Here is a 12230-nt window from a genome sequence, read left to right on the forward strand (position 1 = left end):
GGTAGAAGCTAGCAGGAACTGGGGGTTGGGAGGCTTGGCCGTGGGCATTATGGGAACGCTGAGGGGGGTCACAGGATGAGGAAAGGGCCATCTTCCTCAAGCTTAGGGGGGGCAACCAGTGTGACAGGGTGGGATCCAGAGAAAGCCCGTCCTACCCCAGCCTTGCTAGGGATGGAAATCAGAAGAGGGAAAAGGAGCTGGCTGTTCTTGAGGTGGGAAGCTTCCTGTTAGGCTGTCACCTCGCTGGAGAACTGTGGCCGGGAAGCCTGTGACAATTCAGGAGGCAGCCACATCCTTGTGGCCGGACCCCTGGCAGCTGGTGAGGGACAAGGGGAAGTGGAGGCAGGATTCCTGGAAGTGGGTATTTGAGCTGTGGCAGGAAGGCCGACTAGCAGTTCACCAGGCAGGAACTCACTGTTCCAGCCAGCAGAAACCCTGCAAAAGCCCAGTGGTTCAGGGGGCTTGGGAGGTTTGAAGGGCAGGACTGGATTGCATGGGGTGGGGGTAGGGGATGAGGTGGGGTAGGGACCAAACCTCCCAGGGCCTTAAACGCTAGGCTCTGGGGTATGGGGGCCTTGGGGAGCCAGGGAAAGAGATTGGGTGTTCAGAACAGCTCTCTGGACTGGACTGGAGGACAGCCTGTGGGCCGGAAGGGGAGGAGGAAGCCTGAGAAAGAAACCAAAAAAGGTAGGAACGAGCTGGGGCGAGGGGCAGGTTCCTGGGCCCGCTGGTGGCCCGGTAGGGAAGAGACAGCAGCTGACAATCCCTGCTGAGAGGAGAATGTTTATAGACCGGGGAGTATCACAATGCACAGGGTACCCAAGTGTGGCCCCCTTCCCTCCCACTCACGGCCAGTCCGCTCACTCCGGAGACTCCACGGGACGGGAGACCAGAGCCGGAACAGGTCTGGAGCCTTCTCCAGGGGTCGACTTCCAGGGGTGGAGGCAGTCTGCAGGGTCCTTTCTTCCCCGGGGCTGCCCCGAAACAGAGAGTAGAGCAGCCGGGGGTGGTCAGATAACCTCTGCTTGCAGGTCGCCTTCCACCTTCTTCTTTTGCTTCTCCATCACCGCCTCCAACTCGGACACTTTCTCTTTGTCCTGGAGGGGCGGGTGGAAATCAGAAGTCAGGCCCCGCGCCCTGGGTGCTTGCCCAGGCCCGGGGACGAGCACCCGGCTCACCTCCAGCAGCGCGCGCTGCACGGTGACCTGGCTGTACACGCGGGCCCCCTCCTCCGGGCTCACTGCTCGCAGCTCCTCCTTTTGCAGTGAGAAGAGCTGCGCGCCGGTCAGCACGCCCAGCGCGTCCACGGTCCTGAGCGAGCAGTGGGGCAGCGGTTAGGTCCCCCAGCCAATCACGGCTTCGGCCCTCACCCCCACCAATCACATCACTGCTGCCGAGCCGTTCGTCCAATCCCCACAGCGTTCTTGCGCTCCAGCACCCGCGCCCATCAGAGCGCCCCAGGAGGAGGCGGGGCGTGTGCGCCCAGCTTTCCGACAGCGGCCGGAGTTCCCTGGACAAACGTGCCGGTCATGCAATCCGACAGACCCCTGCTTTAGGCCAGTCCCGGCTCCCAGGGTCCAATCAGAGGGTACCGCTTCCTGCGTCCCCGTCTCAGGATCCCCAGCCGGCAACAGGCGCTCACCCAGAGCTAAATCCTTTGGCCTGCAGCCAGGCGCGGACCTCCGCGGTGTCCGAGTGCGGGCTGAGCGGGGGCTCCGGGGCGCGGGGACCCGGGGCTGCTCGGCTGGGGCCGGACCGGCCCTGGGCTAAGCGTGCCTGCAGCTCCTCGTTGACACAGAGCATCTGGGAGAACTTCTCTGCAGGCGGAAAGCCGGGAGGGAGCGTGAAGTCAGGACGAAGGGTCCTGGGGCCAGAGGCAAGGAGCTCTCTCTCCACCGTCCTCATGAGGGGTTGGGAGTCCGTTTATTCTTTTTGAGCCTTGGTTCCCCTGACTGGAAAGCGAGGACAAGGATGGCTCCGTGGAGGGGGTGCCCCCACTACTCACCCTTTTCTCTGGGGTCCAAATTGAGGCTATCACAACTGTCCCAGGGGGGCCGAGACGAGGTAGGAGCTGGGGCCTGCGCTGGTGGGTGAGGGGGAGTGCTATCCTCCTAGAGAGGGGAGTCACAAACAGGCCTGAGTCCCAGCCCCTCCCCCTTCCAGAGGTCAATTCTGAGCCCCACCCCCACCCCTACCTTCTCTGCCAGTGCTCTTGGCACCGGATCCTCACATCCCTCCTTCCCTTAAGACCCAGTAGTCTTCTGCCCTGGCTCACCAGGCTGCGGGAAGAGCTTTGGCTGCAGCTTCCCTGGGGCCGCGGGTGGGGTGTCAGGATATTATAGGGTACATATCCTTCCTGCCCTTGCTGGTCCCGAACCTTCCACCACTTGCGCCTGTCATCCAGGACCTGAGGGAGGTAGGAGAGGAGTGTTCACAGCCTGTGTCTGCAGCTAGGGCTGAGCCCACTGCAGCCCCTTAGCCCTCCCCGCCCTAACCTCCAACACATCCTGCTGCTTGACCGAGAGCTCGCTTCCATTGCGGGCCTGGAAGTCGTAATTACACAGGGCCCACTTCCCCTCCGGCTCCAGCTGGGGCTCAGCCTCTGGCTCTGGGTCTTGGTGACTGGAGAAGAATGAGGGTTGGGGATAAGGAGGCGGCCAGTCTCACTGCTCTGGGCAGAAGGGTATTGGTGTGAGTGGGGGTTAGGGCCAAGCAGGGGTCAAGGCAGGGGGCCAGGTTAATGAGGTTAGTAGAGACTTAAACTTGGATTAACAGCTGAATGCATTTTGCTCCTTCGGTACTGGGCGCCGTGCTTCAAGCGCATGATAGGAGTCGTACCAACACCTCCATTTTACAGATGAGAACATCAAGGCTCAGAGAAAAATCACTTGCTCCACATCACACAGCTAGAAACAGCTGCTATTTATTGAGCTCACACTTAATAACCCATAGTTGTAACACGAACAACGGTTAACTTATAGTTAACTTCTCTAGCGCGGCCTAGGTACCCGCCCCTGTTCAAAGACTGACATGCAGTGGCTTACCTGGTTTTGGGTCCAACCCTTGGTGTAACCATGAATTTGGAGTCCCCTCCCCACTCCCGTCCTTTACTCCTCCACTCCTGACCCTCTTATTTTCTATTTTACAGGTGAGGGAGTGGAAGGACAGGGAGATAAAGTGGCACGATGGTGTCAAGTTCAGAGAGCAAGATAGAGGCACTGGCCTGGGTGGCCCCCGAGTCGTGTCCTGAGTAATTCTGGTCTACTGTGCAGGCCTCTGGGTATGAACTGAGCTCTCCCGTGGCAGCTCTTAACAGCTCGCCTTTAGAACCTCACAGATTTCTAACTCCTCCAAGAAGGGATCATTATTGTCCTTTTTTCTGCAAAGAACTGGAGGCTCAGAGAAGGGAAGATAAAAGCTGGGGGGTGCCAAGCCCAGATTCAGAAGCAGGGGGAGGGGTGAAATTCTGCAAGACCAGGCAGCTGGGGGAGGGGGGAGTAGGGGAAGCAAGATGTTGGCTCTGATCCCCCAGGAAGAGGGACCTCAGCCCGGATCAAGCCTACCTGTGCAGAGGAGAGGGGGGGTCTTCAGGGCCGCGGCACCCCCTGTGTGGGGCTGGCAGCTCCCAGCACGCTGTCCCTGCTGAGACCCTCTGCCTGGGCCCTCACCCAGACCCCCTTTCTGCTCCTCCCGCTTTGCGGCTTTCTTATCCCAAGAAGCTTCCCTCACCCCTGCCCTCGACCTGCCCAAGGACCCTAGAGTCCCGGCTTCTCCGTGCCCCTTCTTCCTCAGGACCCAAGAGGCTGCTTTTTGGAGTCACAAACTTGGATCCCCAGAGACCCAGGAGTCCAGGTCTGAAACCTTAATTTCCCCAACCTTTCAACCTTTGAAAGCTCTCCCCTATGACACCCAGCAGGAATGGAGACAACAGCTTTAGAGCCTTAGGAAAGTGAGGGTCCAGCATTCCAGTTGTTACTTCTTTTAGGGGCCCAGAAATACTACCACTTCCTAACTTTCCCAGAAACTCGTCCCATGGCTCTTGAAGGCCCAGGTCTTCTCTGGGTCTCCAAGGCCCCAAGCACCAGACTTGAACTCTTCTTCAAAACCCAAATGCCCTATCCCCCAGTCTCTTCCCTCCCAACACCTGGGGCTCTGTCCTCTTAGGGACCCAGACAGGGAGCTTCCCTGGCTCTGGGAAATCGAACTGCCCTCTCCCAGCCTCTCAGACTTTACCCACTCCCAGCCCCCTCCTCCCTCAGACCCTGGAATCCGGGCCCCCTCCCCTCCCTTCTCCCCCCTCTCCCAGCCCCCGACCCTCCCTCCTCACCACCTCACCCACCTGTGAAGAGCCCAGGGAGACAGAAGGAAAGACAGAAAAAAGGAGTGGGGTCAGCGCCTAGAGCGCCCAGGATGCACCCCTCCTTGACCCCACCTGTCCCACCTTGGGGCCGACACTCACCCATTGACAGCGACCTGGGGGGCACTTTGCTGTGGGAGAGGAGGACAGCAGCTCAGGCAGGACCGGACTTCCTGGCCCCAGCCCCACTGTGGCAGCTGGGGAGTGTGTCGCCCCCACCAAGCTTGGGCCTCCCCTGCCCCACCGTGTCACCTGGGAGTGTGTCACCCCCACCAAGCTTCAGCCTCCCCTGCCCCACCGTGTCACCTGGGAGTGTGTCACCCCCACCAAGCTTCAGCCTCCCCTGCCCCGATGGGTCACCAGGGGAGTGTCGCTCCCACCAAGCCTCGGCCTCACCTGCTGGCGCTGCCGCTCGTGCTGCAGCTGCTTCTCTACTGGGTCCTCCCAGGCGCGGCCCTGCGGGTCGGTGGCTGGGGGCTCCCAGCCGCTGGAGAACTCAGGGCTGTATGCGGATCCCTCCTCTGGGGGAAGCTCCAGCCTGCGACCAAGGGGCTGAGGGCTCAGGGATCCTGGTCTGGCCCCAGCCCTACTACCAACTTCACTTAGGTTTTCCCCAGCCTGTAGACGGGGCGCGGTCCTGGCTCTTCTAACCCCTGGGCTTTTTGCCAAGGCCTGCCCCGCATCTAAGCTCCGCCCCGCATCTAAGCTCCACCCCTGACCTCAGCTGTATTTGTAAATACACGGATTTCACGGTAGTTCTGCCTCCGACCTCTGAACCTCCATTCTATACATCGCACCTCCTTCCCCTAAGTCCGGCTCTGCTCTCACTCGCTGGAGGCTCGCTGCCTCCAAGCGCACACGGCGCCCCTTTCCCAAACCTGCAGGCCAGGGCCTTCCTGGGCCCCACCCCTCTCCTCTAAGTCAGGTCTTTTCTTGCTCCCGGAGCTCAGGTTCCGGCTGAAACCTCTCCACACGAATGTCTGCCCTTTCCTCCTCCGGGTCCTGGCACTTGTCCCAGCTGAGACCAGCGGGGACCCTTCTCTGCCTCCCCCGCCCTCAGTCACTGCGCCCCTGCCTCACCCTGGGCGGGTCCACGAGTCCCCGAGCGAGGTCCAGAGCGCATTCTCACGTGGGGTGAGGTGCTCCCGCAACAGCGCTATGGCCTCGGACGTCAGGTGTGGCCGCTGCACTTCACTGGCGAATCGGGGGCCGCCCGACGTGTCCACCACCTGCCAGAGGTGCGAGAGTGAGCGAACACGCCATCACCGCCCCCCATGAAACCCCGACGCCTCCTGCTGCAGGGGGACCAGAGGGCCGAGGGAGCGGGGTCTCACCAGCTGCAGAGGTCCGAACAGGAAGTGCAGCAGCTCTGGGGAGGAGGGGTTGGCGATGTTGCAGCGCAGCCGGGCCTGTGCGTCGGGGAGGTGCCGAGGTTAGCACGCGGACCCGTCACGTGGGCCGTCCCCCTGCCCCACGACCCCGGGCGGACGTGTTCTCACCAGCAAGCTGAAGGCGTACTTGATTTTCTGAAGCACGGCGGTGTACTCGGCCTCGGAGGGCGGCTTGGCCCGCAGCGTCAGGAGACCCTCTGCCGGTAGGGGAGGCGGGTGCAGTGTGGGGGACACAGAGACAGCACCAGTCAGTTCCCCAGGGATGGGGAGTCGGACCCGGCAGGGGGGTGCGTGGGGAGACTCTAGGGAGAGGGAAGATGTTTGGGAGTGACTGGAGGCTCAGATCCCACTCGGGGGCGCCCCTCACCCCCAGCTTCCCGGCGCCGGGTCCTGCGGCCCCGCTCCCGGTGCTCCAGCACGCGGGCCGCCTCCGCAGACTTCTGCAGCCTCGACACGAAATCCTCCACATCGTCGAACACGTGGTTCAGGATGTCCTGCGGGAATGCAGGGGGCGCACGGGAAGCAGGGATGTGGGGTCCTGGCCGCTCATCACCCCTCAGGCCGAGGGCCCTGGTGTCCTCCCAGGACATTGTCTGGCCCTGTCCCCATATTCCAGTCACTGCCGGCCACACCCCCAGAAGTCTGACACCCCCCACCCCCAACAAAGCCCCACGCCCCAGAGTTAGGACTCACTCCCCCCAGCGGGTCCGCCTCCAGACCCTAGCCCCCTCGCACTCACCACTTCCCGCTCTGCCTGCAGACTGGCCAGGTCCGGACCGCGGGGGCCCAGATCTGGGGAGACGGGGTCAGCGCTGCCTGCGATCCCAGCCTGGCCGGGTCTTTGCGACTCCTCCGCCTCGGGGATGGGCTCCGCCTGGGATCGCCCCCGGCCGGCACCCACTGTGCTGATGACTGCGCGGACCGACGGGCGACGCTGCAGGGGAGGGGTCTCGGCCACTGGCGAGGGGCGGCGCTGCAGCTCCTCTTGCGTAGCCCTGCGGAGGGACAAGGGGAAGCAGCCGGGTCCGCCAGGGGATAGGGCAGGGGAGAAGTCGGGCTTAGAAGGGAGACGCTGTGACCCCCGCTGAGCTAAACCTGGGGCAACGAGAAATCGGGAGATATGGGGAAGGGGAGCGCCTCTCCAGAGGGAAACTGAGGCCCGAGGGAGGAGAAACCGAGCACCAGAATCAGGAAAAGTAGCCTTGGAGAGCGGGTACACTTGTCTGGGTGCTACGGCAGGACCTGAACCAGGCTTTGTTTGACTTCAAAGCTCGTTCTGTTCCAGGCTAGGGCATCAGCTCCTTTGTCGGAGAAGACTGATGAGGTGGGGACGGGGGGGGGGGGTTTGGGAGACCGAGGCGGCGGGGAGGAAGTGGGGGGGAGACCAAGGCAGCGGGGAGGAACGGGGGGGGGGGGGAGACCGAGGCGGCGGGGAGGAATGGGGGAGGGAGACCGAGGCGGTGGGGAGGAATGGGGGAGGGAGACCGAGGGGGTGGGGAGGAATGGGGGGGTGACCGAGGCGGCGAGGAGGGGAAGCCGACCTCCCAGAGACCCCACCCGTCCTCTCTTCACCCCGCTTCCAGCCCAGCGCCCTTACCTGAGCGCCGCGGGTCTGCGCTCCCCGCGGCCCGACCGGTAGTCGTGCAGAGCCCCCTGGATGTCCTCTCGGATCAGCTCCGCCTGCCAGTCATGCCGTCAGGCCAGGCCCCCACCCCGCGAACCGTTAGCCTCGGCCACGTCCAAAGGATCGATTCCTTGGCTGGGCGCCAGACCCCCTCCAGTCTGTGCATGGTGCCCCATGCACACCCACTCTGTGAACTCACACCCTCACCCCACCTCTGCCCCTGCCCTAGGCCTCGTACCCAACCCCGGAGGCCGGGTCCTGGTGTTTCCTTGCCCCTAGCCCATACCCGCCTCTAGTTCTAGCTGCTCCCAGACCCTCTCCCCCCTGTGCTGTCGTGTTCCGTCCGGACCCTTAGCCTCGGTCTCCATTCCGCCCTCACGTTCTACCTCGACCGGGTCCTCCAGCCTGTCCTCAAAACCCCCGCCCTTCCAGAACGTCTTTCCAGACCACGCCCCTTTGCTGGCCCTGACCCCGCCTCTCCCCAGGCCACGCCCCATCCCTAGAGGCCCCGCCCTGTCTCTGCACGGACTGTGTTCCAACTCCGCCCACAGGGTCCCAGCCCTGCCTCAGGTGCTCCCCTGACCAGGAGCGCTCACCCCGAGACGCAGGCCCTGGAAGAAGTGCACGTCCGGCTGCGTGCGCTCGGGCTCCTGGCACACGAGCAGCAGCAGCGAGCGGCTCCGGCCTGGCAGCAGCACCGCGTCGCAGCGCACGATGGCGCCCAGCGGGTACGACTCCAGCTCCTCCTGCTGGGCGGGACGGCGGGTAAACTGAGGCCCGGAAGCGAGGGCACTACATGGCCTCAGCAGAGCCAGCACGTACACCGACACTGCACAGGCAGCCCTGCGAGGTGAGGGGTTACGGATAGCACCCCTGTTTAATAGGGGAGACGAAGGACGCTCAGAACAGGGGCAGAGATCTCTCGCCAAAGTTCCCAGAGGAAGGACATGCAGGGGCCAAGGTTCACACTCAGACGTCCCTAGGGTCAAGCTCTCTATGCATCCGCCCGCTCATGCCAGCCGCTCCTGCCACCCACGTGTCCCCCGGCACCTTGGAGAGGGGGTCAAGCAGCGTGACGTGGTCCGGAGACACGCGCAGCAGCATCTCCTGGGCCCAGATGCGGCCCTGGCTGTCCATGACGGCCAGCTTTCGCGAGGCGTCCTCCACGGTGTGCACGCCATCCTCTTCACCCAGGCAGAACGTCACCAGGTGCTGGCACGGGGCGCGGAGAAAGCAGGGAGTCCCAGGATGGTGCCGGGTGGGCTCGCATCACCCTTCTAGCCTGAGACTAAACACACCTCCTCCCAAAAGCCTTCCCCCTCCCGCTCCACCCAGGGGGCGCCTCCACCCAGGGCCCTGTGTTTTGCCTTCATCAGCGTGACTAGCACCTGGGTCTGGCCTCCCAGCACGAGGGGAGCCTCCTCTAAGGCACTGGTTCTATCTAGTCCCTTCCAAGCACCTCTGCCTCCGTTAAAGCACCGGGCACACTTTGTCTGACCCGTCCTCACACAGGTTTACCTAACATTTGTACCCGTGGCCTGACCATCCAGCACAAGAGCTGGTCTGGACGAAAACATGGCAGATTCAAGTGGACTTCCTCTTCAAGTGACGTCCTCTGCTGAACACCCCCTTGTGAGGGAGGACGGAAGCAGCCCACCTCTCATATGAGCAAACTCAGTTTCCCAGCTGCTTTCTGCTTGGAGGCCCAAGTGCTTTCAACACCTCCATCTTCCCAGGCCTGCCTGCCTTTCCTCCCACAACCTCCCCTGGGCAGCACAGACCCCAGACTCACATTGACTGGATACTGGGAAACGTCCGCCATAACCACAGTGGAGTAGCGCTTCCTCTGCTCTGTGGGGGGAGGGGGGAGAAGACTCAGCCCCTCCTCCCTCAGACCCAGGAGTCCAGGCTCCCAGCCTCTCCTCCCTCAGACCCAGGAGCCCAGTCCTCCAGTCTCCTCTACCCTCAAGACCCGGAATCTCGACCTTTCAGCACCTCCTTCCTCAGACCCACCAGTCCAGGCACCCCAGCCCTCTCAGACCCATGAGTCTGGGGCCCCCAGCCCCCTCCTCCCTCAGACCCACGAGTCCAGACCCCCCAGTCCTCCTCCCTCAGACCCATGAGTCCAGACCCCCCCAGTCCTCCTCCCTCAGACCCAGGAGTCCAGGCCCCAGCCCCTCCTCCCTCAGACCTAGTTTCAGCCTGGGGTTTTCTTGTTCCCAAACTCACCATAGATTGACTTGGCACTTGGTTTGGGGGCAGCTTCTGGGCTGTTTAAGGAAAAGAGAGTGAGAGGGGCCATGGGACTTGGGAGATCATGGGGGTTTTGAATGCCAAGCAGAGCGGCAGAGACGTCATTGTGAGGGCAGTGGGGAACCTTGGAGGGTTCTGAGCAGCGGAGGGCACAGCCAGAGCTGGATTTTCACACGGGTAAGGCAGTGTGGTACCAGGTGGCAGTGGAGAGTGTGGTCTCAGCTGTCATACAGACCTGGCTTGAAATCCCCTGTCAATACTGCCTTGCTATAAGACCCTGGATAGGAGACTTAATCTCTCCTGCCTCGGTTTCCCTTTCTGTGAGGTAGGGGTTAGTCATCTGATAGCCTCTGTCTGGTGGAGCTACTGGATTCCCTGAGAGTTGAGGGGTTCATAGCCTCAATAAATTAACTTCCAGTCTTAATGCAAAGGGCAGCACACAGTAGGTGCTCAATAAAGGAAGGTTTTTACACCAGCATTAGTATTTGGGGTAGACGGAGACTTATCCTCCCCATCTCCTCCCATGGGCCAGGCTCTTCCCAGCCAAATCCCTCTCTGTCTCCTGCCCCTGACCTCCCCTCCTAGGTCACCTTCTCCAAGAATTCCACAGAAACGACAGAAACTCAGAGCTCAAGTGGGATCAGGGATGAAGGACGAGAAACACTTTCATTCAAACCTCTGCTCCTCATCCTGCTCCTGCCAGTCCGATCTCAGCACAATTTGATTACCTCTGTGCTGGAGAACTCACTACCTTATATCTCCCAAGCAGCTATTCCCATGGGCCTCCCTTTGTTCTTCGCGCTGCTCATGCCAGGAGACTTGAACTTTATTACAAACAGCCCGGGGGCTCCTGGGTGGTGCAGTTGGTTAAGTGTTGGACTCTTGGTTTCGGCTCGGGTCATGATCTCAGGGTCGTGAGATCGAGCCCTTCACCGGGCTCCACGCTCAGCGTGGTCTACTGAAGACACTCTCGAGTCTGCCCCTTCCCCCCGTGCTCTCTTTCTCTCTGTAATAATTTTTAAGATTTTATTTATTTATTGGGGTGGGGGGGCGAGCACAAGCAGGGGGAGAGGCAGAGGGAGAAGCAGACTCCCCGCTGAGCAGGGAGCCAACCGGGACTCAATCCCAGGGCCCCGGGATCATGACCTGAGCCTCAGGCAGACGCTTCACTGACTGAGCCACCCAGGTGTCCCTGAAATAAGTAAATCTTAAAACAAAACAAAAACAACAAACAAACCAGCCCAGATTTGTCTGCAAAGGGTCACGGCTTAGTAATAAGCTGACAACAGCAGTAGCGGCTGCTGTGAGTGGAGTCCCTGCTCTTGGCCACATGCTCGGCTAAGCCCTGTACCGTCACTGTCGTGTTAAGCTCTCAGGATTGTCCCTGTTTTCCACAGGAGGACCTCGGGCTCCCGTCGTTGGCCAGGGTCACGCCGCCGCTGAGAGTTAGCGTGCGGGGCTGAGCCCACGTGTGTCTGGAGCAGCAGTGCGAACCCAGGCCAGACCCGGAGGACGCGGCTCAGGGATCCGTCCCAGTGTCCAGGCCGGGGCTGCTGTAAATGCCGCCTGTGGGTGTGGGGAAGAGGGCGGCAGAGGGGGCTGGGCAGCCTGGGGGGCAGGGGGCGGGGCCACTTACCCTGTGGTGGTGCTCATGGTGTGGAGAATGGGGAGCTCCTGCCTCCTGGAGGTGCCCTGGGAGCCAGCACAGAGTAAGGGCCTCACCTGGCCTGTGGTCCCTAGGATTTTGGCCCCAGTCTCTCCTCCCTCAGACCCAGGAGTCCAGGCCCCAGCCCCTCTTCCCTCAGACCCAGGAGTCCTGACCCCAGTCCCTCCTCCCTCAGACCCAGGAGTCCTGACCCCAGTCCTCCTCCCTCAGACCCAGGGGGTCAGGCCCCCAGCCCCTCCTCCCTCAGACCCAGGAGTCCTGACCCCAGTCCCTCCTCCCTCAGACCCAGGAGTCCAGGCCCCCAGCCCCTCATCCCTCAGACCCAGGAGTCCAGACTCCCAGCCCCACCTCCCTCAGACCCAGGAGTCCAGACCCCCAGCCCCTTTTCCCTCAGACCAGGAGTCCAGACCTCCAGCCCCTCCTCCCTCAGACCCAGGAGTCCAGACCCCCAGCCCCTCCTCCCTCAGACCCAGGAGTCCAGACCCCCAGCCCTCTCCTCCTTCACACCTTGTACTCTGCCCCCCAAATCTCTCAGGGATCCATGCATTTGGCTCCCTAATCTGTGTACCCCACTTTACTTCCTCTTTCTAGGGACCCAGTCTCCCAGCCTTATCTCCTCAGGGGCCCAGGTGTTCCAGCTCAGAGCTTCTCGACCCTAAGAACCAAAGGGTCTTGACTCCAAGTCCCCTCAGAGAGCCATTCGCCCAATTTCTCAGCCACTATGGCCTCAGGCTATCAGGTCAATCTCCCAGCTCTTACCTCCTCAGGACTCAAGGGTTTAGGTCCCCCAGGCTTCCTGGCATCCGGACCCAAGAGTCCTGGCCCCCTGCTCCCGCTCCCCAGGAGTCCTGACCACCAGTCCCTCCTGGCTAGGCCCCCTCCTCACCTGCCCGTCAGGCTCTGCTTCCAGAGGCCCTGCTCTCTGCCGTCCCCTGGGTT

At 61.9% G+C, this 12230-nt stretch overlaps 1 protein-coding gene across 2 annotated transcripts; it reads right to left on the reverse strand.

The window, feature by feature from the left end:
* Window positions 1–604: 604 nt before the first annotated feature.
* EPS8L1 (EPS8 like 1) lies at window positions 605–12230 on the reverse strand. Of its 2 annotated transcripts, none has more exons than XM_057314011.1 (20): window positions 12178–12230; window positions 11262–11317; window positions 9602–9642; window positions 9165–9223; window positions 8423–8584; window positions 7969–8118; window positions 7346–7428; window positions 6488–6743; window positions 6116–6242; window positions 5857–5945; window positions 5692–5766; window positions 5438–5586; window positions 4754–4895; window positions 4460–4488; window positions 2496–2622; window positions 2276–2407; window positions 2006–2111; window positions 1643–1817; window positions 1179–1311; window positions 605–1097 (listed from the first exon to the last, which is right to left on the reverse strand). In XM_057314011.1, exons 2-20 carry the CDS (start codon window positions 11276–11278, stop codon window positions 1011–1013), a joined length of 2139 nt encoding a protein of 712 aa, XP_057169994.1. In that variant the 5' UTR covers window positions 11279–11317; window positions 12178–12230; the 3' UTR covers window positions 605–1010. The 2 variants fall into 2 exon arrangements, with proteins under 2 accessions (XP_057169994.1, XP_057169995.1); XM_057314012.1 differs by lacking the exon at window positions 12178–12230 and adding an exon at window positions 12051–12144.

This window comes from Ursus arctos, unplaced genomic scaffold (genome assembly GCF_023065955.2).
Source record: "Ursus arctos isolate Adak ecotype North America unplaced genomic scaffold, UrsArc2.0 scaffold_19, whole genome shotgun sequence".
NCBI classification, from domain to species: domain Eukaryota; kingdom Metazoa; phylum Chordata; class Mammalia; order Carnivora; family Ursidae; genus Ursus; species Ursus arctos.

Excerpts from the sequence above, each read along its gene's own strand:
- EPS8L1 (XM_057314011.1), bottom strand. Across the intron at positions 4,896-5,437 it reads GACTCGTGGACCCGCCCAGG|GCTGGAGCTTCCCCCAGAGG; the intron begins GTGAGGCAGGGG and ends CCTTGGTCGCAG. Across the intron at positions 1,312-1,642 it reads GCCAAAGGATTTAGCTCTGG|GACCGTGGACGCGCTGGGCG; the intron begins GTGAGCGCCTGT and ends CTGCTCGCTCAG.